The sequence below is a fragment of the Zophobas morio genome, unplaced genomic scaffold (assembly GCF_036711695.1).
Source record: "Zophobas morio isolate AGI-343-1 ecotype UQ-CSIRO unplaced genomic scaffold, CSIRO_AGI_Zmor_V1 ptg000011l, whole genome shotgun sequence".
NCBI classification, from domain to species: Eukaryota; Metazoa; Arthropoda; class Insecta; order Coleoptera; family Tenebrionidae; genus Zophobas; species Zophobas morio.
In genome coordinates, this window is record NW_026972116.1 from 15,754,344 (window position 1) to 15,779,977 (window position 25,634).

The window sequence follows — 25,634 nt, forward strand, 5'->3', positions numbered from 1 at the left end:
AGTGCTTACTTAAGTGGTGCTTTACATAAGCCTAGATGAGAATATTAATTTATTAGTTTTAAGTAATAATAATAAAAAAATATATTTTTGTTTTTATCGTTGCAACATGATAAATTCTTCTTGTGTTAAGATATAATTTAATCTTTCTTTTTAACTGTGTTTAACATAGTCGTAACCACATTTTCGATTATTTTAAGGCGTTTCGTCTTTGTAAAGATCGTTATTTTCTCATACAGAACACAAATTCATTCATTATACTTATGATAACAAAATTTTTAAGCAATTTGAAACAAATGATGATTTTATTCAGAACTGAAAGTGACCATCTTTCAAATATTGCTAAACAGACTTTATTTTGCATATTCATCAACGTATGACTGTTTTCGTTACAAAGTAATTTTAAAACAATTTGATTAATCAGACCTTCTATTTTTCCTTTTTTGCAGTCTGACTGAAGAATTTATTAAACACAAAATATGATAATCAAAAAATCAACGTTACTCTGCTCCAAAGCGCTTTTACGAGCTTCTTTATTTAACAAACGGAAAATCAAAGCGCTATTGTAGCTAAGTTTATAAACGAGCTCGGTCATCTGGAAATTTGAGCGTTTATTTTAACGACCACTACCTTCGGCTCCGTCTATTTAATTAAACAGTTCCTAGAAAATATCAATTACCAATTACGGCAACTAATTAAAGCACCTTTTAACTATAGACTGCTAATTTATAAAGTGTTAGTTTATAATGAATGCCAAGGTAGCTACACTTATTTATCGATTAATTCCATATCACTGTTACCATGTAGTCAAGTACCTCTACATAACGAAAAAATTTTGGCTGTACCTACGCCATCCTCTCCTTTTCAATCAAACCATTTCAGATGCGTCGGCTTCTCAATCTCTTTAATTCGATTTGAATATTGACCTTTTCAAATTTGACATACTTAAGTTTGGATGCTATCAAAGTTTTTTCCCTCTTTGAAGTCTTTATTAAAAGCGTCTACCTCCCAAAGCAATCAAAGCTCCTTAATTTTTCTCGGCTAATTAATAGCCGTTTCTCTATAAAAGGAAACCGCTTTTAAATTAAAACCCGAATGACATTTGTAATAATTGATCCGAATTATGGGAGAATTCGCAATCGTCCACAATAGCATTTCTAGGTCACTTATGATGCATGGAACCTTTCCTTATTCTCCACACCTTCGAGATGAGTACACTGTTATGATTACCTTGAAATGAAGCTCCCGAAATCTCCAAACCGATTATTATCTATAAAAGCGAGCGACTTATTCTCTTGTTCATTGTATCTTCAGCAGTGCTAAAACCACCACAATGAAATTGGTAAGTCTTCAGCGTTTAGTACACATTTAGCACAATAGTTGTAATACAAGAAAAAAAAATAGTTTTTGTTACATAGCAGAAAAGTTCGTATTTTTCTTTTGAATATGAAAATTTTCGCAGCACGTGGAAGCCCCACTTGAAAATCCATGAATAATTTCAGGTAGCTTTGATCTTCGTGGTCTGCGGGGTGGCGGCTAACCGCTTGGAGAACATATATCTGCCGCCGGTGGCGGCGAGAACGGCTGGCGGCGGCGGCCTTTTAGCTCCTCCAGCTTTCGGCGCTGGAACGGCGTCGTCCTACGTCCCTCCCGCGTCTGGACCAGTTCCATCCCAAGTTTATAACGCACCATCTGCCAGGACTTATTCAGGACTCGCAGGGGGCGCACCTGTTGCTATCCTTCGTTTCAACAATGACAACAGTGGAGACGGAACTTACAGATTCGAGTGAGTCGGTTTATTTTACAATTTAATCCGGAGATTACGCGCCACCTGTTACCGACACACGGAAACATCCACTGAATGACGTAAATAAATTGCACGAATATCCGGTTGTATGGTGCTATTGATTTGGGCCGAATTTCTTCTTCGGAAGCAGAAATTGCCAGGGCATGTGGAAATCGAACGTTATGAACAGAAATCTTTGAGGGTCGAACCAACAAGCAAATTTTAGATATGAAGTGCTTGCCAAAACGTCACAAATAAAACGATATTTCAAATTGTTGTGTTGAATAAGGCACATTTTATTAGAGTTTGAACGCGAAAACGAAAAGTTACTTTTTTTCTGAAAAGCTGTATTTTGACTGTAAGAAAACTAAGTTCAGCAAAAATGAACCAATTTCAATATTAAACAAACAAAATATATTTATTAAAGCTATGAAAAATGTCTGCAATATTTGCACATTTTTGAGAAATGAAGCGATGTGTGTATTTACATAGAGACATTCAATTACATTTTCTTCTACTGCTGTTTTTTTGTTGATTTACTAGTTATTCAAAAAAGTCCCCACTAGAGATAATTAGAGAGATTTTTTATTTTTTTCATAGTAAATCATGTGAAAAATAATTGCTGCTATTTTTTGCAGTTTCCTTCATGCGTTGTTTGCATACAGTATGTAAAAAAAGTATTATAACAATGTCACGTAGACGCATATAAAACACAATAATAGAAAAATCCACAACGTAAAATTCTCTACAGGTTTTCACCCTAATGCCACCTGCTTGTGTCGTAACGTGCAGATGAATAATCTAGCACACGATGAGGGAAACGTATTTCAAGCCGAACAGGTCATGCATTTTTTTATTTCGCGTACTAACGTAGCTATAATGTATTCCACGTAAATTATGAAGAAAAGAAAGTTACGTTACCTATTCTTCATGTGTGTATGTAATTTTATGTACAAATGATGTAACAAAATTACTGTTGAACATGCAGTAAAACTAAATTAAATTTAATGTTGAATAATGGCGCCGAAAACGTATAATGGCGAGCGCGGCTCAAAACTGCCACCTCTAGATTTTTATTTTTAATTACAACACAGGATTTGCTTCTCCTAAATAAAATTTACTTACACGTTGTTTTTGACAAAATGACCTACCTATTTTTTTAACGTCGAATGGTCCGTGATGAAATTCTTTTAATAAAATTCGTGGCAAACCGTTTGTATTTTAAAATGATTTTTGAATGTTATACAGAAATATACTCCTATACTTGCAGTATACGAATCCGCTTTCAGTTTCTTCGCTAAACGGTCAAATTTTTTTGGAAAATTTTTGGAAATTTTGATTTCAATTTTAATGTTTATTGGAACAGATATCCTGACGGTGGTTTGTAACTGGCGGATGATTATCTACAATTTGATACCAATTATCGATCGATTGAACCCATTTTAGACATTTTTTTGGAAAATTTTTGAAAATTTTGGAACCATAGATTACCTTTATTTCCATAGATGTTGGGAAGGCGATTTCGGATTTTTTACCGGTGGAAGATTATCTACAATTTGACACCAAGTTTCGGTTGATTGAAGACATTTTAAGCAAATTGTTTGTAAAATTTTTGAAAATTTTGAACTCACTTTTTGTGAACATTTATCGCAACGGTGATTTCAGCTTTGTAAATGGCGGAAGATTATTTACAATTTAACACCAGTTTTCGATCAATTGAACCAATTTTAACTATTTTTTTGGAAAATTTTTGGAAATTTTAATTTCACTTTTCGTGTTGCTTGAAACAGATATCCTGACGGCGATTTGTAACTGGCGGATGATTATCTACAATTTGATACCAATTATCGATAGATTGAACTCATTTTAGCCATTTTTTTGGAAAATTTTTAAAAATTTTGGAACCACATTACCTTTATTTCCATAGATGTTGGGAAGGCAATTTCGGATTTGTAACCGGCGGCAGATTATCTACAATTTGACACCAGTTTTCGGTCGATTGAACCAATTTTAACTAATTTTTTGGGAAATTTTGAATTCACTTTTCGTATTTATTGGATCAGATGTCGTGATGGCGATTCAGATTCGCAACGGGCGGAAGATTCGATATAGTTTGAGACCAATTTTCAGTCGATTAAACCCACTTTAACCATTTTTTTTTTAACATTTTTTCGAAATTTTGAATTCACTTTTCGTATGTATTGGAACAGATACCCTCACGGCGATTTCAGATTTGTAACTGGCAGAAGATTGTCTAAAATTTGACACCACTTTTCGTTTGATTGAACCAATTTTAACCATTTTTTTTAGAAAATTTTGAATTCACTTTTCGTATTTATTGGAAGAACTATAGTGACGGCGATTTCAGATTTGTAATTGGCGAAAGTTTATCTACAATTTGACCCTAATTTTCAGTCGATGGAACAAATTTTAATCTTTTTTTTTAATTTTTGAAAATTTGAATTTACTTTTCGTGCTTATTGGAACAAATATCGTGATGGCGGTTTCAGATTTATTACTGGCGAAATAATATCAACAATTTGGCACCAATTTTCAGTGGTTTGAACCAATTTTAACCTTTTTTTTTGAAAAATTTTGAAAAGTTTGAAATCATATTTTACTTTTATTTCAATAGATGTCGTGAAGATGATCTCGGATTTGTAATTGGCAGAAACGGATCTACAATTTGACACCAATTTTTCAGTGGATTGAACCGATTTTAACCATTTTTTTTTGCAAAATTTGTGAAAATTTGTGAATTCATTTTTCGTGTTTATTGAAACAGATATCCTAACGGCGATTTCAGATTTGTAGGTGATGAAAGATTATCTAGAATTTGACACCAATTCTCGGTCGATTGAACCAATTTTAATCAGTTTTTTGAAAAATTTTTAAAAATTTTGAATTTCCTTTTCGTGTTTATTGCAGCAGATATCCTGACGACGATTTCGTATTTGTAATTGCAGGAAAATTATCTACAGTTTGACACCAATTTTCGGTCGATTGAACAAATTTTACCCATTTTTTTTAACTTTTTGGAAATTTTAAATTCACTTTTCTCGCTTATTGGAACAGATATCGTGGCGACGGTTTCAGATTTGTTACTGGCGGACTAATATGTGCAATTTGGCACCAATTTTTAGTGGTTTGAGCCAATTTTAACCATTTTTTTGAAAAATTTTGAAAATTTTGAAATCACATTTTACTTTTATTTCAATAGATGTCGTGAGGACGATTTCGAATTTGTAATTGGCGAAAGAGTATCTACAATTTGAAACCAGTTTTTCAGTGAATTGAACCGATTTTAACCATTTTTTGGGAAAATTTTTGAAAATTTGTATTATTGAAACAGATATCCTGACGGCGATTTCCGATTTGTAGCTGATGAAAGGATTCTCTAAAATTTTACACCAATTTTTGGTCAATTGAACCAATTTTAACCATTTTTTTGGAAAATTTTTGAAAATTTTGAATTTCCTTGTAGTGTTTATTAGAACAGATATCCTGAGAGCCATTTTAGATTTGAACTGGCGGAAAATTATCTACAATTAGACACCAATTTTCGGTCGATTGAATCGGGAATTTTAACCTTTTTTTGGAAAGTTTTTGAAAATTTTGGAACCATATATTACCTTTATTGCAATAGATGTTGTGAAGGCGATTTTGGATTTGTAACTGGCGGAAGATTATCTATAACTTGACACTAATTTTCGGTTGATTGAACAAATTTTAACCATTTTTTTGGAAAATGTTTGAAAAATGGAAAAACTAAAAAATTGAAAAATCAAAAAATATTAAAATAAAGAAAATAAAAAACCGAAACGAAAAATTGTAGATAGAAAATTTGGGAAATGAAAAATTGAAAACTTGAGACATTTTAAGTAGAAAAACTCATAAATAGGAACTTGAAAATTCAAAAAATCGCAAATCGATAAACTTAAGCAACAAGAAAATTAAAAATTGAAGAATTGAAAAATTCAAGTCCAATAAAGCTGCAGAAGTGTTATTTACGCCACTGGTTTTAGCTTGATGGAGGTTATAAAAACAAAAATCGCAAAAAAATTATGAAACGCAATTTGTTGGGTTGCAGTTTAGGGGCGAAGGAAGTTCTGTCAAATAATCTTCGACCAATTTTTACTTCCCGAGCGTAAGCAAAGGAAGTATTGTAATCGAGTCCGTCGGCCGACTCTCTACTTTTACGTTTTCTCGATCTTTCATGACCCCTAGAAGACGAAGAAATAGGTCTCCCATTTCCGTCTGTCTGTCTGTCTGTCCGTCCGTCTGTCCGTCTGTCCGTCCGTCTGTCCGTCTGTCCGTCTGTCCGTCCGTCTGTCCGTCTGTCCGTCTGTCCGTCTGTTGTCCCGGATTTTTATTAGACAGATAATCTCCGAAAGTACTCGACTGATTGTTGTGAAATTTTGTACTTATATTAAGAATATCATGTAGATGGTAAAACGCTAACCCAAATTTGTCGAATCATCCCCACCACTAAAGCGATGACGTCACTTCAAAATTGTACATAGTAAATGGGTTTTCAATTGTATAAAATAACATAGTCCTACACATGTAGTTTACAACTCTGAATCGACTTTTCACCCGAAACGTCCAGATTTTTGGAAAAAAAATCAAAATTATAAAACAACATTTTGAAATTTAATTTTTAATCTGCTAACCAGAATGCTTTGAAATGTTGCAGATGTTTTAAGGCTATAAAGAGCATCATAAATCTTTAGTCAAAAAATATTTGCTTATCCCCTCCAAAAACTTGATGACGTCAGCTCAAAAGTTTGTGGAATAAATCATATCTAAAATGTACAAAATATGATGAGTCTGTACTTGTGATCTATCACTCCATTCATATTTTTTGGATTTGCATATACAGGGTGACTCAAAAAAATTAATGAATGCGTAAATATATTTTATTGATTTAATCAGGAACTACAAAACCGAATGCTTTGAAATCTTGCAGATGTTGTAAGGTTATAAAGAGCATAATAAATTTTTAGTCAAAATATATTTGGTTATCTTCTACAAAAAACTGATGACGTCAGCTCAAAAGTTTTCCGAATAAATCGTATCTAAAATGTACAAAATATGATGAGTCTGTACTTGTGATTTATCATTCCATTCATATTTTTGGATTTGCATATGCAGGGTGACTCAAAAAAATTAATGAAGGCGTGAATTTATTTTATCGATTTAATCAGGAATTACAAAACCGAATGCTTTGAAATCTTGGGAATATTTTAAAGTTATTATAAGCATGGTAAACTTTTGTTCAAAATGTATTTGTTCATCCCTCCTAAAAAAATTGAATAAATCCTATCTAAAATGCAAAAAATATGATGAGTTTGTACTTGTGATTTATCATTCCATTCATATTTTTTAGATTTTCTTAAGAGGTGGTTCAAAAGAATTAATGAAGTCAATTTATTTTATTGATTAAATTAAAGGCAACACTTATTATTAGTATTACACCCCAACCAACCCAATTTGGTAGACACAAAATTTGTTAAAGGAAAAACTCGGTTGAAACATAAGGGTAGCACGCTTATTTACATCGACTTTAACATTACAGACCTGCATTTGTTTTATGCGTTCACTTGATTCCGCGAATGTGAAATAGACATGTTTATAATCAACCAATTGTGAATTTCACCGTCAAGAATTAAAATAAAACCCAATGTTTTATATAATAAGCGGAAGTCGAAGCAATAAAACCGACGGTCGTTTTGTTTACAGTTTCTGTGTTTGGCTCTCACGTATGCTGTTACGCCTGTCATCTTAAATTAACAATGTTTATACATACACGATTTTCAGTTGCCTCTGATACGTAGGTATACGTGAGTAAATTGTTTCGTTATTTTATTGATTATTACAAATCAATATTCAAACGACCCAATTCATTTTCCCGAAAATTTGAGAATATAATAATTTTATTCTTAGTATTACACTACATCTATCCCAACTGATATACGTGTCCTTGCAAAAATGTTGATGACGTCATCGCAATTTTTTTTTAAATTCCCACTACAAAAATGTAATGAGAAAAAAAACACAATAGGCATGCAGTCGTCAAGTTTCCGACAGCGAGGGAAGTACTGTCTAAACTCTTTAGACCAATTTTTTATCTTCGCGATACTCTTCACATCTGTTTAAAATTTTAGTATAACCTATGAAACCTCTGAGATTAGATATCCCTCAAAATGACCCTTAGCTATCGTTTGGGAGGTAGAGGAATTGCTTACTGCCCTTGCCTTTGAAATAAATTGCAGTAAAATTTTATCCTCTCCATAAAGTAATAAAATGTTATAGAACTCGATGTTTTAGTGTTTTTATGGTAGCGGATAACAGGTTCCTCCTACCGCAAAAATGAAAAATTTTTTTGAATAATGTTTTTATAAAAGTGTTTAAATGTTTGGGTTTATTTTGCATGTGGATAGACGCAAGCGACGTCAATTCGCTGTCGGTTTTCAATTATTCTACACAGTGTTGACATAACTTGCGTCTCAGATGTGCAAGCAATTTAGTAAACCGACAATCAATTAACCTGCGTGTTGATTTTGCTAAGTGTACTTCCTCCTGGGTATTATTTTTCAAAAATATTGACAATATTTTACTTAACTTATTTCAAGACTCGACATAATTTGTCACCACATATTTTCATTTCTGTCACAAAATCCTTCTAAATTACTATAGAGATAAAATTAAAGGCTTCAAACGACGTGTTTTTACTGTAGATAGATTAGTTGTCTGAAAATGTGTTTATGATGTACGCCAAAAAAAAAAAAATTCGTCCGTTGAGTTGTGTGAAAACTTATACAAAAGCTTAAAGCAATCCCTTTCACCAGTCTGATGATCGTTTTTCTAGCCGCAAATCCAGACTCCTCTAAATTTTCCCCATTATTTCGTCTAACGATTTTCAACTGTTAACAACTATGCTCTAAGTTTCATGTAGCAGACACTCAATCATGCTAAAGCACCATTACTTCCACTTTTTACGAAACGAGACAACAGCAAAAAGCATCCCCGAAAAAACCTATGACAAAATAAATTTATATACGGTGACAGCCGCATTAGACATGTCTACTAAGTTGTATCTGCTCTGGGCCATCAAATGTACAATTTATCACAGTAAACAGCCAGTAAAACCCCCTCGACGGACTATCCTTTGAAATATATTTCTAATTACTCGCATGTTGTCCTCAGATACGAGACCGAAAACCGCATAAGTCAACAAGAATCCGGCCAGCTAAAGAACTTTGGGACGAATCAGGAAACGAATGTCGTACAAGGCACTTACTCTTACACGGGTCCCGATGGGGTTACTTACACTGTTAACTACGTTGCGGACGAAAATGGTTTTAGGGCCAGCGGCGATCATCTGCCCACGCCGCCCCCTGTACCTGCCGCCATTCAGAAATCTCTCGAGATTAACGCCGCTTCGAGCCGTTCCGGTTATTCTGCCACGGACTCGTTTACGACTTCCGATCCTAGCAGGCAGTACCTGGCACCGCAAGCCGCCCAGCGTACAGCAGGATACAACTACTGAAAATACTTGACATTGTATATATCTAAAATAAAGAATTAGTGATGTACATTTGGTGTTTAACTTATTTGAAATATGCATCCTATCTTTTTGAGTGAGAAATTTATCCAAAATTTTGGCGAAACAAGGATATTGTAATTCAAAAAGATTCAAAAATCATAAATTAAGATATGAAAATCTTACTCTTGTGCCAATAGGATTCTGATTCTGTTCTAAGACACATATAAATAAAAATATCGACAGGAAATTCAAATTTTGACGCTTCTTCTAAGCAACATACACCATCCATTTTAAAAAATTAATAAAAACTTAATAAATTTTAATAGGCTAAAAACTAAACCTATATCTAAATATCACAGCTGTTCCAGAATTTTGGGCTATTTGTGCAATTTAAAATTTCGAATGTTAAAAAAGTCACTTTTACCCCATGAAGTAATTTTCGAATAGTTTAGATTTATTAAGTAAAACATGTGCCTGATACGTCGGATAATCTAGGACTAATTTAATGTTTTTTTACGTTTCATATCTGCTAGAATATGAAAAAGGAAAACTAGGTCTTCCGTTTCGGGTATCTGTCGTCATTCGTGTGTTGGCGATTTTATTAAACAGACAATCTTCAAAAATACTGAACTGACTGTTGTGATTGTTATGAAATTTAGGCATATTTCGAAAATATTATGTAGATCGTCAAACGTGGATTTTATAAATTGTTAATCAGAATTCATTTGTTCATCCCTTCCAGAAACTTGATGACGTCATTTAAAAATTTTGTTAAGTAAATCTTGTTAAAATTTACATATTACCATATGCCTTTTATTATATATAAAATCATAAAAAATAAATTTTGTAAATAAAAATTAAAATTTATTTGCTCATTAAGTATGAAATCGCAAAAATGTCTAAATCTAATATCTTCGTTATTAACAGACTTATTGTTATGAAATTTTAAACTTGGCTTGTCCAAAATTTTCTCTATGTAACACAATGGCAGTTTTTTAATGGTTTACCAACATAATTCTTTTTAAAATTTTGGTGAAATGTTTCATCACGTATACATATTTAAAAGTCAGAGCTTTTACCTTACAAAAATACAAAAATTACAAACGAAAAATTACCTGCTTAAAATCTACTTTTACTGTATCTCATTTCAGACAAAAAACGTCAATAATATTTCTTTTGTAGTTTCTAAAGTTTTGTAAGTTGAAAACAGTGGTGAAATGTACCCTTCGAAATTTTCACAAATAACTTTAGATTCTGATATCCCTAAAAAGATTAGACCGTCGGTTTTTACAACTTGGCTCAATGATTACACAGGGTGATTTTTTAATTTCTGGTCTAGTTTCCGCTGCCCAATACGTCACTAGATATTGTAAATCGTCTCTAATAAGAATATACAACTTGTGTTGTAGTAGGTTGTGTATAATCTGGCCTTTTAACATAACCTGAGTTGTGCTTTGGTCTCATTTTTCCAAATTCAAATTACGACCTAATTTTCGGCCAATTTGTTTTGTCAACAAATTCTTGGGTAACTCGAAGAACAGATATTAAAAAGATCATCAAATTTTAACATTGATTTAGAGATTAATCAGTACTGACTAAAATTAATTTATCTCCACCAAAAAGTGCATGTCATCTCAGATTTATTTATACAAATAAATCTTTAACAAATAATGAATCTTGAATTGAGCCATCCCTAGTATTTTCCTAACATATTTATCTTTTACATTCCGAGCCCAAGCTAAGGAAGTATCGTAATAGAGTCGATTCGGCGAATGGGTGTGAAAGTACATGAAAGTGTCTTCCCAATTTTTATTAGACAAATCATTTCCGAAACTACTAAAATTTTATACGTGATTTAAGAATATCGTGTAGATAAAACACCAACAAAAATCATCACCAACAAGTAAATGAGGTAAAACAAATTTTTTCATAGTAACTCCTATTTTCGCTTTATAAAATAACATACTCCTGTACTTGTGGTTTATGAATTCGCTTTGATTTTTATCACAATTACTTTACAAAAATCTGTGTCCAATATTTAGCCACAAGTGTCACAAAGCAGATATTTGTGTTACGCAAATGTGTAAATAACTTTGGACCAATTTTTTTTTAGACTTTGAGTTAGTTTGAATGTTTGGCCTCAGATACAAGGGAAATTCGTTTTAAATAACTTTAGACCAGTTTTTGTATTGTAATCGAGTCCAACGGACGACTTGTTACTTTCATGTTTTCTCGACGCTTTATGACCCCTAGAGTACGAAAAAAGTGGCCTCCGATTTCCGTCTATCTGTCGCCTGTCATTTGTGTCCATTTTTATTAGACAGATAATCTGAGAAACTACTGGACCGATTGTTGTCAAATTTTATATGTGTATGAAGGATATCGTGTCTGTAAAACGCTTAACAAAATTTGGCTAATCATCTCCACCGACAATTTGATAACATTCTCTCTTTATATTGAGCAATGAACATTATTTAAATATTATGAAATAATATATTCCTGTACTTGCTGTTTATGAATCTACTCTGATTTTCTTTGTTATTATTATATTTTTTATTGTTTAATCCGTCTTATTCTTTACACACATAATGCGAACTTCTACAAGCGGATCAATGGTAGCGTGCCTGCTTGATAGATGAGAAGTTTGTGGTTGGAAGTCTAAATTTTAAAGTGATCAAATGAAGAACGAGTTAGCCATTTTTCTCGAAAATGAGAGAATACAGTAATGTTACGGAATAAGAAATATAATACTAATATTCACAACATTCTGTTCCATTGTAACTTAATTAATAAGTTTAGTCGCCTCCTCTATTTTGAAAAGACAAATAACTGATTCAAATGAAACAAATTGGTACGTGCTTAATCGTCAGATTCTTTCGATGTATAAACATAAACAAACGAAATTAAACATGTACACAGAAGACACCTTAGACCAATTTTTTAGGGTCACTTCCAAATTTTGTCTCATAAAAACATTGTTACGATGATCGGTGAATCGGCGTGGGTGTAAAACTCAACAATTTATTTCTTACTAACTCGAATTTACACGACTAACTATTACAGGGATTATGTATAAAATAATTCCGGCGCAACTTCTGTTAACTCAACTGGCTGAAATTATTCAACGATTATTAAATCGTTCCCGAAGGTGGTTTATAGTTAAGCCCATACTTCCGCGATCGAGGTATTTCTCGAATATCCATCGCGACTTCCGCTTCCAGGCTTTTCGAACGCGCCTTCGAGACTTTCCTGGACGTCGCAATCGAGACTTCCAGTAACCAGCTCCAGACTTGCCTTTATGCGATCGCCGCTCGGCCGTTCTGACTGATGATGACTCACCCATCATCTTCGTACATTCTAAAAAACCCATAGGCGTCGTACCGGGGCAGCGCATGCGTTTATTTCATAACAATATTTTGTCCATTATTTCAGATATAACTCACTCAGTTTCTTTAATTTTTTTATAACCTACAACCTATCAAAAATAGCAAGCTAAACCTATTTTTCTTAAGCAATTTTGTGTATTTTCTACCGTATATATTCAGACGGAGTTGTTACCTATCTTACTAACAGTATTTTGCCCCCTAATAACGACTCCCTCATGTGCCTCTTCTTTTTTCAGGTACAAAAACATTTATTATAAAGGATTTTTTTTTAAATAATTGTAAACAACCACAATTTCAAAATAAATAGTTCCAAAATTGAAAAAATGACAACGAAACAAAAAAATTTCTGCAACCAATGAAAAACTGCAATTTAGAGCTACTCCTCAGTGCAAAACTTAAAAATTCATTTTAAAATCAAAAAAACTTTATTTCACCCCAATTTTTTAAATATAAAATTAAATACTTCGTCTCTTAGGGTATGTTCGTATAAAATTCAAAACAAAACACAAAAAAACATAAAACATCAACTACGTGACCGACCAATTAACACAGTGAAATGCATTTTTTTTAATGCTTTTTTGGATACTTACTCATCAAATTTTACGAAACTTGCTACTATGAGGTCCTTTCATTCGTTTATAAAAACGGAAGGGTTATATTAATTCAAAAATTGTAGTTAAAAATGTAATTTTTAATTTACCTGCCGTGAGTTTGATCCCCCTCGGTGCAAACTTAAAGCTTAAAATCTTACCTGAATCACGCCAATTAAGTGTAGTCTCCAGTGTTCAATAAGAACACTTGAGTGAGATAAGTAAAGTCTAAATTAAGGCAAGGAATAAATCATTCATTAACCCCAAGTGAGTATTCTTATAAACTGTGATTTTCATTGCCATTGTGATATTTAGCAGAGGCAAAATAGACGCGAAGTTACTTAAAAGTGCAATTTTTGTTTCAAATTTTGAAATAACAAAATAAACTCATAAACCTGCACTTTCGTGTTCTACGAATCAAATGCCACAATACTTCTAGTTACCATAAAACTCTCATTATATTTATGTCAAAAAGACAGCTATTGTTCCAAAAACTCTTGGATATCATAAATTCAAAGACCCAGTTCTATGTTCTCTTTATCTTCAATCACGTTGTTATAACTTGTGTGGATTTTGCACGTTATATAAGTTGTTGGTATTGTTATTTTGAGCCGTATTGTTATTGTTCGTGAAAATTACGAAGTATAAACAACTATCAACAAATTGTAGATCTAATACCAATTTAACATTATTCTCGAAAGTTGTTCCATTCAACAAAATCCTTAAAGTTCCCTTTATTTATTTTAAAGTTTATGTATTTTATGAAACACGCTCGAAGGGAAACTGAGAATTTGTAAAAGTGGTAAATCTAAGACAATGAATACACAAAATCGTGGAACACTAGTTGCTACAAATAATGTTTAAATCATTTTTATACCTAAATATATGTTCTTAAATTCTTAAAACGATTTGTTAGCAAGAAAATAAGAAAATAATATTGGTAGGATAATATTTTTAAGACTTTAAATATATATTTTCACGTCCAAAAATGGCACGATTAAAAAAGAGAAAATCTGAGCAGTAATTGACAAACCATCGGTAAAATAAAATCAAATCTTAGTTTTCTCTTTTTTGATTCGTCATGTGATAAGAGAGACAGAATCCAATATGTATTCCACAGTAAAAAAAATTAAACATGCAGAAAATTATATGTTAATTCACAGTACATTCTAACTTGTGCAAACTTGTAACTTTATAGAGACTGAAATGCATCGAAATGAAGCTGTAAAACATCAAGGAGATACTTTAAAACTTATGTTTTATATATTCCTGTTCTTTATGTCTTTCTCATCACGAAAAATTATATTTAAAATAACAGTCACGGAATATATTGAGAAATTCTTCTAGAAATATGTAGAAATGAAATATTTTAAATTAAATTTAAAAATATAGTAAAAATTCGTATAGAAACAGACACGTGCTTTCCTAAATTGTACGTATTTAGTATAATTTTTTGTTAATTTTTACGACAGCAGAATTCTTACTATATTTCCCCAAAGATCATCTCTAAATTCCACGAACCAAATTCCAAGTTTGCAATGCATACGTTTAAGTGGAAGCCAGACTTGAAAAATCAGCAACCATAAAAGCTGCTCTTTGTGGAGTATATCAGAATTTAACTGCAATATTTTCTAGAATGCACTTTAAGAATTTAATTAACGTACTACGGTTATTTTAGAGTAAATGACAATTTTAATTAAAAATCAAGCCGTAATCCCTAACGAACAAAGCATCAATATTAATATTTAAATGAGCTTTAACATTGTAGTTAATTATTGCTATCCGGTTTGACTAAACTGTGCCATTAGCTGTTGCAATCAATGCCCTTAATAGTTGCATTATCTAATTAAACAGTTGTCGATCATTTAAATTAGCAGCTACGTTTCTCCGAAATTAGAGGACATGATGAAAATTTAATCCGCAGCTGCATTTTGCCTATAGGAGAAAAGGGAAAAACCAAGTTATCTCTTAACGAATTTCCATAATAAAACTTTTTATAATCCATCTTTAGAAGTTTAAGTACCGATAAAAAACTTTAACGTGAAAAACTTTAAATCAGTAAGTACAGAGGAAAGCATTCGCCGTAAAAAAGATAATGTTAGTGTGCATACTTTAGAAAATTATTTTAGTTGGAATGTTAATAAGAGAAGTTGCGGACATTCCACACGTCTCACTATGCAAATGACCATTTTATATTTTCCGCAAAAATTTTAAGCACTCGACAAAAAATATCATAGTCATAATCTCGCAAGGCTAGCGGAAATTATTATGTTAATATTATTGACTAAAGCTAATATTTTTTTATACTTAGGTATGTGTGTTTTTTATCAAACTCTGTTTTATAGTGGCACTAATGCAAAATGCAGCCACATTTAAATTTATACGGTTGTATTATTAGGTATTTGTTTTGGTGAGATGTCGAGAACGTTGAAAGTTGAAAGTCGTGAATTTCGAATATCGAAAGAGAGCGGCAACCCACAATTCCAGAGCGCAAATTGGTTCTATATCATGATGTGACAGCACACATTAAAGGTGTTTATAAAAGACTAATCCATCAACCAGAAATTTACAGGAATGTAACTTTTGTCTCACGTCGCTATAGCAACATTTAATAAAAATAATACTTAATGTTTAACATGTAAGGTCAATTCACCAATTGATTAAAATCATTATTTCAATAAAGCGGCCAAAGTGAATGGTTGTTATGATGAAATGATAATTTCTGTAAGATTTGCCCAAAAAACGAACTATTCTGGCATATATAGTATGTTTTATTGTCTAGAAGACTTAACGTGGTTACAAAGTTTGAAGTGCCAAAATTTGTATTTAACTTTTTTTTTCTAGTTAAATGTGTTTAAATTTGTAATTATGTTCAACTTTTATCATTAACATATTAAAGCATATAAAAACATTCTTTAACACCTTCGCAAAAAATTAAAAAATAAATTTTTATTCTCACTTTCCCGGCTCCTCCACCATTTTTGCATCACACGATTTATTTCTCTATCCTAAAATTCCGTTTCTATGTACTTTTAATTGCTAAATTTATATTTATTAATTATCTCGATGACTAATGAAAATGTTACAAAAAATTCGATTTTAATTTATACAGTTTTCAAAATATTTTCATAACAAATCACGAAAGTGATACCAAGGAAAAATCAACAAAGCAAACGGAAGTTAGAATATAAAAAAGTGATCTTATGTTAATATACCGAAGTTCCCTAGCTCCTAAAGTATAATCAAACAAATCCAGCTTTTTAGAAGAAAAAAAAAAAAACAAAAGATAATATCAGTCACAGTGTAACAAAAAAAATGGCGCACGAGGAGTTCAAACCCACATCCTTCGAGTTATTAGTACGCCATTTGAGCTAAAAACAGTTGCTAAACGTTCTACTTATATCGGGTGATTCTTTTAATTTCTAATTTAGTTATCCAAGAATTTGTGACAAACAAATTCATACGAAAAGCAAGTCATATTAGTAAAACGTTAAATTTTTTATCTTTTCTTTTGCCAAATTCTACATGCTGAGGGCAGAAATTGAAGGCGGATTACTAAACCACTAATACAGAAGTATGTTATTTTATAAAATTTAAGTAGCAAACAAAAAAAATTGGACGAAAGTTCAACAATTTCCTTATTTTTAAAAAATTATAAAATTTAATTTTGGATTTTTTTCTGATAGCGTCTATAAAGTAAATAATATTAATACGTTGATAAAGCATAAGCATAGACCCATAATATTTTGCTTATTTTAGATGGGATGTATCGAGCAAAATTTGGCGGTTACTTCAATTTGAGGGAGCGGGCAGAGATAAAATTTTGTTATCGGTTTAAAGTTTTCTTGACTTTTTAGGAACTTCAGATAATTTTTATCATACTAAGTTAAATAGTAAATGTTGTCATGTGATTTTTTTTTTTTTTTTTTTCAAATATCTAAGTAAAAACTGAACACGGATTCATAAACCACAAGTGTAGGGGTATGTTATTTTGTAAAATGTAAATAACACTTTTTCTGAAAAATTATAACATGAAGTCATCAATTGGGCGGGGTGGGACATAAATGTGCGGTTTAGTTTGTAGGATTACGTCATCATTGTGAGGGAGAGGGCTATAAGCGGATAAATTTTGATTAACGATGTATCATGCTTCCGATAACCTTAAAATGTTTGCAAGATTTCAGAGCATTCGGTTTTGCGATTTAAAACCTAAATTGTAAAATATTGTTATTAATTTTAGTATTATTATTTTTTTAAACCTGGACGTCTAGAATAAAAACTTAGGGCGAATCTCTAACCCACAAGCGCAGGAGTATGTTATTTTGTAAAATTGAAATACTATTTATTCGGCAAAATTTTCAAATGACGTCATAAATTTTTAGGAGGAGATAAACGGATAAATTTTATTTAACGTTTTACCGTTCTTACAATAACCTTAAAACGTTTGCAAAGTTTCAGAGCATTTAGTTCTGCAGTTTTAAATTTACCTTGAAAAATGTTGTTGTACAATTTTGATTTTTGTTTCCAAAAATCTGAAAACATAGAGTAAATAGTCAACACGGATTCATAAACCACAAGTATAGGGGTATGTTATTTTATATTATTTAAATTAATTAATTATTGTAAATTTTTGAGATTACGTCATTTTATTGTTGGTGGCGATGATTAGACAAATTTGGCATTTTGACATGTACACGATATTGATAATCATAACATACATTATTTGACAACAATCGGTCCGATAGTTTTGAAAATTATATGTCTAATGAAAGTCTGGACAAACAGACAAACGGACGAACGGACTCATTTAGTTTGGTAAATAAAAAGTCACTACAGACTCCAAAGTGAATAGTTTTTGGAATCAAATTTTTACTGTTTTCATCACTGCAATCATATTTTAATTTATTTTATTCCAAATATCACTCATAACTTTATCTTAAAATCAAATTTTATGTTAGCTACCTGTTGAGCTGGTAGCCGAGAAATTTCTAAAGATGTTAAAAACTCGTTTTTTATTTTATCGCCTTAAAACGTTTTTCTAATGTGTTTTTTTTCTTTTTTTTGTGTTTTTTTTTTATTGTTACAAATGTTTTAACAATTTTATTTCAATAAGCAGTTAAAATACAGGGTTATCAAAATTGATTGAGAGAATTGGTAAACCCGAACTTAAATAATTTGGTTTATTAAGTTGTACAAAAATATTATCCGTTAGATTTAAAGTTTCAAATTTCAAAACTCAGTGACGTCTTTTTTCGATTTTTTTTTTTTTGATAAAAAATATTAGTTGTCAGATTTGAAGTTTCGAACTTTATATACGAGTAGCAATAAGGTATAGGGTGCGCATCGACCAAGGCGATTCCTACAAACGTTAAAGTTTGTCCAGAATTATAAGAATTTTATGGACTCCCAACGTTAATTTGTTTCACAGCTCAGGCGTCAATTCTATTGTAAAGGTAAAGAGCCTGTCAGGGGAAAGCCGATCTTTTCTGTACCTGAGTTCGCCCCGCCATTGATTAAATACATATAGATAGACCCATGCTATTGTTTGGAGCGAACAGGCCAACGGCCGGCGAACAAGAGATGGCGCACCAACAGTCGGCCGTCAAACGCCGGCGAAAAACTTGGACACCAATCGCGCGCGTAGATAACCCAAATCGCAGCAACAATACATTTAATAAAGCTACCACTCGACAGAGGGCGACGAAAACAATGTGTAAAAATCTCATAGTAACCATTTATATAATTTGCAACGTTGCCAGATGAGCCTAGCACAACTTTGCCGTTATTTCTAGTCGATTAGATTTTATTTCGTTTAAAAGTTTCTGGTGAATAAATGGAATTATTATAATGAATAAACAATACAAACAAATTATTACTTGTTATTTTAAATACTTGTTAGTGTTGATGAAAAAATAAATGGTAATTAAAGTTATTCTAAATACGGTCCGGTCCGGTAGCTCAAATTTTACAGTACGAGTGATATGTTTCAGGACGAGTAGGTAGCCGAGTCTTTAATTTCGAAACGAGTACTGCGAAAAGAGTTACCGGACGTATGTTGTTATGTATTTTATTTCATACTGTCAACATACTTTTTTATTCGATAATATTATTATTATTTTGAGAAAAAATCCAAATCGAGTCACTTTTTCTGACATCGTTAGCAACCGCTCTTTGGTAAATGTTTTAATTTGTTTATTCGTGCAAATCAGCATCATATGTTTAAACACATAGTACTTATAACACTTTACAGGACTTATTGTTTTGTATAATCCGACTCGATGGACGAATGTTTTGTGCAATCCGTCTCGAAGGAGCAATGTTTGTGCAACTCGGCTCCTCCTACCAGTATTTTTTGTAATCTGGTTGATACGACAATGTGATACCGAATTGTACTTTGATATTGCTCCAAGGACCTTTGTTTTCTTGCGTGCGAGATAATAGACAGCGTTCGGTTTCGATGTTTAATACAGGACGGTTACAGAAATACTAAATTTACATTTGTATTTACAATAACAGGTAAAGCAAAAGAGACCCAAAAGGGTCAGTGGCCGCTTCCGGAAATGGAACACTTGTCCTTTTTGGCTCAATTTTATCGCACTTGTCCGTTTTTTTGATTTTACCGGAATCGTTCGATCCAGTAAAACGTCAAACTTGACATAGTATAAAGTAAAATAAATAAATTTTATTCAATTTTGACATGTAAACAAACGTTTATTTTGCCGTCAGTAGGCCACTAAAGCTTTGGTTTATCCGGTAGCACCATAAAATTTTTAAACCGCTGTCAATTCTGACGTTTCTCGAATGTGAACTTTGAATCACCAATTTTTTCACAATTTGGGACTTGGGGTTGTCAAAATTGAATAAAAGTTTGTATTACACTCGCGCTTAAAATGAATGTGTAACTCGTGGTCTTAAGGCGCTCGCGGCATACGCCGCTCTCGCCTTAAACTGGCCGCTCATTAAACATTCACTTTAACCGCTTGTATAATAAATAACTATTATGATGTAAATACAATTGAGTATATCGATAATTCGCTACTGAAAATTTATTGAAATATAATTTGTGTTAAAAAAAGATTTTTGTGGTTTTATGGTTTATTAACATAATTTACTTATTTGAAATTAAATATTTTTAATACATAGCACAAGTTCTTGATATTCTTTATTTTTATTCCAAGTAATAATTGTGTTTCCTTTAGTTTTAATCAAGAAAATTTTTCGGTTATTATCTAACATACTTTTGTACATTAAGAAACTCCATTCCACGTCACAGGACGTTACAGGACAATATTTAAATAAATAAAGAAGTCGTTTTATGTGTTTTAAAATTCACTCTTCGGACTTTAGACTTTTTGGTGTTTCACTTCGGCACAAGAACTAGTCGTATCTCAAAGAAAACAAACAGTGGAATATACCGTATTGTACCTATATTTCATAGTAAAAATGTCTAAATTTTTTTATGAAGAGACAGACTGTTCTAGGAAACTTTACTAAATCTTTTCATTTACGAGCTATTGAAAGTCCGCCGGTCTCACTGATACTTCTTACTTGGCTCCTACGAATGAAGCGAAAAATGCACAGATTGAAAATATAGTAAATGGGGTAGTATGTATGCGTGATATGTCGTTAGACATTAGGTATTTTGCAAATAAAATTTATTTCATTGAAAACAGAAACAATAAAAAACATATCTGTACAAGTTTGGAATCGATATGGCCAGTTGTTTAGAATATGCAAATATGCTTTTGTTCGTATTTACAATTATTACGAAACAGGTTATCAAATAATCTATTTTCACATGGCGAGACTTCAAGCGGCCGAAGAATTAAAAACCATAAATTTTCATTGAAGAAACAAACTCTTCCAAGAAAATGACCAAATCTTTTAGTTTACGCACTATTGGACGAGCACTCCTTAAAACGGTCAGTATACCTAATCGCATTATTCCATTGATACCTACCTACCGAAAACGTTGCCAGATGAGCCTAACACAAATTTGCGGAATTTCTCGTCAACCAGATATTATTTCATTTAGAAGTTTCTGGTAAATAAATGGGATTATTGTAATGAACACATAAAACAAATAAATTGTGATTATTATTTGTTGTTTTAACCCATTAGACGCTTATAGGCTTATAAGCATACTTTTCTTGAAAAATCTGTAATAAATTCAGTGAAACATCTTTGTGCCTTAATTCCTATTGGTAAACTGGGATTTTGAATAGAGGTCGCAGGAAAATTTTGTATGGTTTTATGGTTTATTTACATAATTTTCTTATTTACAATGAATGTTTTTGATATATAATACAAGTTCTTGATATTATTTATTTTAATTACATTTAATAAACCATAAAACCACAAAAATCTTTTTTTAACACAAATTATATTTCAATAAATTTTCAGTAGCGAATTATTATCGATACACTTAATTGTATTTACATCATAAAATTTATTTATTTTACTTCATACTATGTCAAGTTTGACGTTTTACTGGATCGAACTATTCCGGTAAAGTAAAAAAAACGGACAAGTCCGATAAAATTGAGCCAAAAACACGGAGGTAGAAGACACTCTTCTACCTCCGTGGCCAAAAAGGACAAGTCTTCCATTTCCGGAAGCGGCCACTGACCCTTTTGGGTCTCTTTTGCTTTACCTGTTATTGTAAATACAAATGTAAATTTAGTACTTCTGTAACCGTCCTGTATTAAACATCGAAACCGAACGCTGTCTATTATCTCGCACGCAAGAAAACAAAGGTCCTTGGAGCAATATCAAAGTACAATTCGGTATCACATTGTCGTATCAACCAGATTACAAAAAATACTGGTAGGACGAGCCGAGTTGCACAAACATTGGTCCTTCGAGACGGATTGCACAAAACATTCGTCCATCGAGTCGGATTATACAAAACAATAAGTCCTGTAAAGTGTTATAAGTACTATGTGTTTAAACATATGATGCTGATTTGCACGAATAAACAAATTAAAACATTTACCAAAGAGCGGTTGCTAACGATGTCAGAAAAAGTGACTCGATTTGGATTTTTTCTCAAAATAATAATAATATTATCGAATAAAAAAGTATGTTGACAGTATGAAATAAAATACATAACAACATACGTCCGGTAACTCTTTTCGCAGTACTCGTTTCGAAATTAAAGACTCGGCTACCTACTCGTCCTGAAACATATCACTCGTACTGTAAAATTTGAGCTACCGGACCGGACCGTATTTAGAATAACTTTAATTACCATTTATGTTTTCATCAACACTAACAAATATTTAAAATAACAAGTAATAATTTGTTTGTATTGTTTATTCATTATAATAATTCCATTTATTCACCAGAAACTTTTAAACGAAATAAAATCTAATCGACTAGAAATAACGGCAAAGTTGTGCTAGGTTCATCTGGCAACGTTGCAAATTATATAAATGGTTACTATGAGATTTTTACACATTGTTTTCGTCGCCCTCTGTCGTGTGGTAGCTTTATTAAATGTATTGTTGCTGCGATTTGGGTTATCTACGCGCGCGATTGGTGTCCAAGCTTTTCGCCGGCGTTTGACGGCCGACTGTTGGTGCGCCATCTCTTGTTCGCCGGCCGTTGGCCTGTTCGCTCCAAACAATAGCATGGGTCTATCTATATGTATTTAGTCAATGGCCCCGCTCTTCTGCTAAACAATAAAACTGACAACAGGGCTATAAAATTGAATTAACTTTGGCAGTCCATAAAATTCTTATAATTCTAGACAAACTTTAACTTTTGTATCCGCAACTGATTCAGGTGAGTTCTACAATCAACTCCCAGTTCTCTTGTCACGCCACTGAATTCATTGCCACATAACCTTAAACAAATCTGCCATAAGGTTGACAAACTTCACGACAAAAACAGGGAGTACCAACTCTCTCAATCAATTTTGATGACTCTGTATACTTTTTTCTGTAAATTAACAAATATTTATTTTGTTATTTAGAACAAACAACTTTGTTGATATCTTTTATGGTACAGTAGTTGGCTCCAGAAAAAACAGGAACGGAAATTGTGTACAATGTAAAATGTACCGATCACTTGTCAATTTTACAAATCTGTTAAATATTTGTCATTATTTTGAAACAAAATGTTTGCAATGTCATTACTGTTTTAACCTATTTCAAAATAGTCCCGTTTAAACTAGGAAAATTCACACAGTGATCTGTCATAATAACTTTGACAGTTTCCGTTTTTTCTGGAGCCAACTGTACTGTTTTACGTTTATATTTTAGGCTGCCGTAGTCACCATAGAATTGGTAATATTATTACAGAAATTTATAAAAATAAATTTGTTTGATTAATTTCAATTTAATTTGAAATTTTCAAAATTTCTGTTCTTTCTAACAAGTACTAACATATTTAAAATAATTAACACAAACCGTTTTTTATTCACCAACATCTCTAAATATGACACTATTCTGACATCTTTGACACCACTTAAGAGACCACTCATAAGTTACAAAAAGAAATATTCAAAAAGTCATCTACTTTGGAACAGAAATTTTCCTGCTGTCGTGAAAATCTTAGTGTAATCTGAGGATATAAACCACGATTTTCCAGAAGCATTTCGAGGTCATAATGTTGAGTATCTGAGAAATATAGCACTATTATTTTGACATTTTTGACACAAATTAATATAGCACGAGTCTACAAAAAAGCACTGTATATTCAAAAGATGTCCACCTTTGGAATCATTCATTTGTGATTGGCTTTAATGAAGATGCTTAATCTAAATAAAATTTTATACTTTGTTTCGTTCATTTTTCAACTTAATTTTAACTCCATCGCCCGAGCGCTCTAGGGTACGCCACTGCTCCCACAGTGCGTTGAGTTGGCGATTGGCACACCTGATGTCACCGTATTTTGACGTTTGACGTTTGTCAAAATAAACATCTCGCCGAAATATCCTCGAATAGTTATTTTTAACCATTTTGCCCCCAGTTGTACATTTTGTTCACCATGGATTAACCGACACACTTAATTATTATGCTTTAATAGTATTGATTAGTGCAAGGTGAGCATTATTAATTGGCGCAAAATCAACCTTCTTCCTGTTATTTTAGGTAATTCCAACACCATGCCAAGGTCGTTTCTAACATCAGCTTTTCAAAGACTAAACCCCAAAGACGATGACCGCAATTTGATCTCGGCAACATTCCATATGATAACAATAACTTTAATTAGTATGAGCCTTGTGGACTTGACCTGGTTTACCATGACAGGAGACGTCGCTGTACCTAATCTCAGCTTGGGGCAGTTTTTTTGGTTTGGGTATGCAGGGGCTGATATTAATTACGCAGGTAACGTGAAAATTGTCTGAGGAACATGATTTGGATTGTGTTTTGTAGATTACGACTTTATTAATTCAACTATTGTAAATATGATGAGGACAACAATTCTTCTGTGTTTTATGGCAATCATTTTTAGTCTGGCTGGGTTTTTCCTTGATATTGTTGGTCCAAAAAGTATTTTATATAGAATGATAAGAAAGTATGCAGTACCTGGGACATGCACAGGTATACTTTTGTCTTAGTATTATTTTTTTTTTTTTTAATTAAACGTTTTAGTATTGTGGATAATGGCGATCGTCAGCGTATCATATTACATAGTATTGTTATTAGAGGATTCGCTCGCCAAGTTATACTCTCAAACCAATATTACAGTTTCATATGGTTATGGGTTTTATCTGTTGGCTTCAGCTGGTGGAATTGCGTTGGTTGGAATATTTTATAATTTGATACTAGCGCATCATCCTGTTGGGTATTATAGGGATGACGATAGGTGCTTGATTGGGTTTGATGATGGCTTAGATACTTTCAATAGTCCCACACCACCGCCGCCTTATAACGTCCCTCCTCCTCCTTATACCCCTTGATATCTGATTGTCCAACTCTACAATAAAGTACCATAACTATATACCATTAGAACCTATATTTTGCTAAACTTTATGTGATAGATTATAATTCTAGTCTGCTTAATTAAGATGGTACATCGTCACCAAAGAGAATATATTTTTGTTTATGACCTGTGAAAGTCCATAGGAATTTTTCTGTAGAAACTTGTTTTGTTTAATTTCTCAAAGAAACGTAATTTTCAGTCAAATTTCAGATATGCTGTATGTTAAGCAAAAATAGCATTACTTCAGTATACAGGGTGTAACTCCATCAGATATGTATTATTTTTATCAAATTAATGTAGGTTTCATGTTGATGCAAATTATTTGCTTCATGAATGTATCCATCAATATATTTTTCACAAACTTTAAATTAATTAATTTTCTGATTTCACCTTCC

The 25,634-nt window shown here is 32.2% G+C and overlaps 2 protein-coding genes across 2 annotated transcripts; both read left to right on the plus strand.

Annotated features, from left to right (window-relative positions):
- Positions 1–1,316: 1,316 nt before the first annotated feature.
- On the plus strand, positions 1,317–9,381 carry LOC135126530 (endocuticle structural glycoprotein SgAbd-2-like). The gene is made up of 3 exons (XM_064052555.1): positions 1,317–1,339; positions 1,500–1,783; positions 8,993–9,381. The coding sequence occupies exons 1-3, from the start codon at positions 1,331–1,333 to the stop codon at positions 9,333–9,335; spliced, it is 636 nt and encodes a 211-aa protein (XP_063908625.1). The 5' UTR covers positions 1,317–1,330; the 3' UTR covers positions 9,336–9,381.
- A 14,817-nt stretch (positions 9,382–24,198) lies between these two features.
- On the plus strand, positions 24,199–25,607 carry LOC135126531 (transmembrane protein 127-like). Its single transcript, XM_064052556.1, has 4 exons — positions 24,199–24,355; positions 24,405–24,641; positions 24,690–24,857; positions 24,909–25,607. The coding sequence occupies exons 2-4, from the start codon at positions 24,419–24,421 to the stop codon at positions 25,214–25,216; spliced, it is 699 nt and encodes a 232-aa protein (XP_063908626.1). The 5' UTR covers positions 24,199–24,355; positions 24,405–24,418; the 3' UTR covers positions 25,217–25,607.
- The last annotated feature ends 27 nt before the right edge of the window (positions 25,608–25,634 follow it).

Coding starts and splice junctions, on each gene's coding strand:
- LOC135126530 (XM_064052555.1), top strand. Junction 1,784..8,992: donor GACGGAACTTACAGATTCGA/GTGAGTCGGTTT, acceptor TGTTGTCCTCAG/ATACGAGACCGAAAACCGCA.
- LOC135126531 (XM_064052556.1), top strand. CDS start 24,419: ATGCCAAGGTCGTTTCTAACATCAGCTTTTCAAAGACTAAACCCCAAA. Junction 24,642..24,689: donor GGCTGATATTAATTACGCAG/GTAACGTGAAAA, acceptor TGTGTTTTGTAG/ATTACGACTTTATTAATTCA. Junction 24,858..24,908: donor AGTACCTGGGACATGCACAG/GTATACTTTTGT, acceptor TAAACGTTTTAG/TATTGTGGATAATGGCGATC.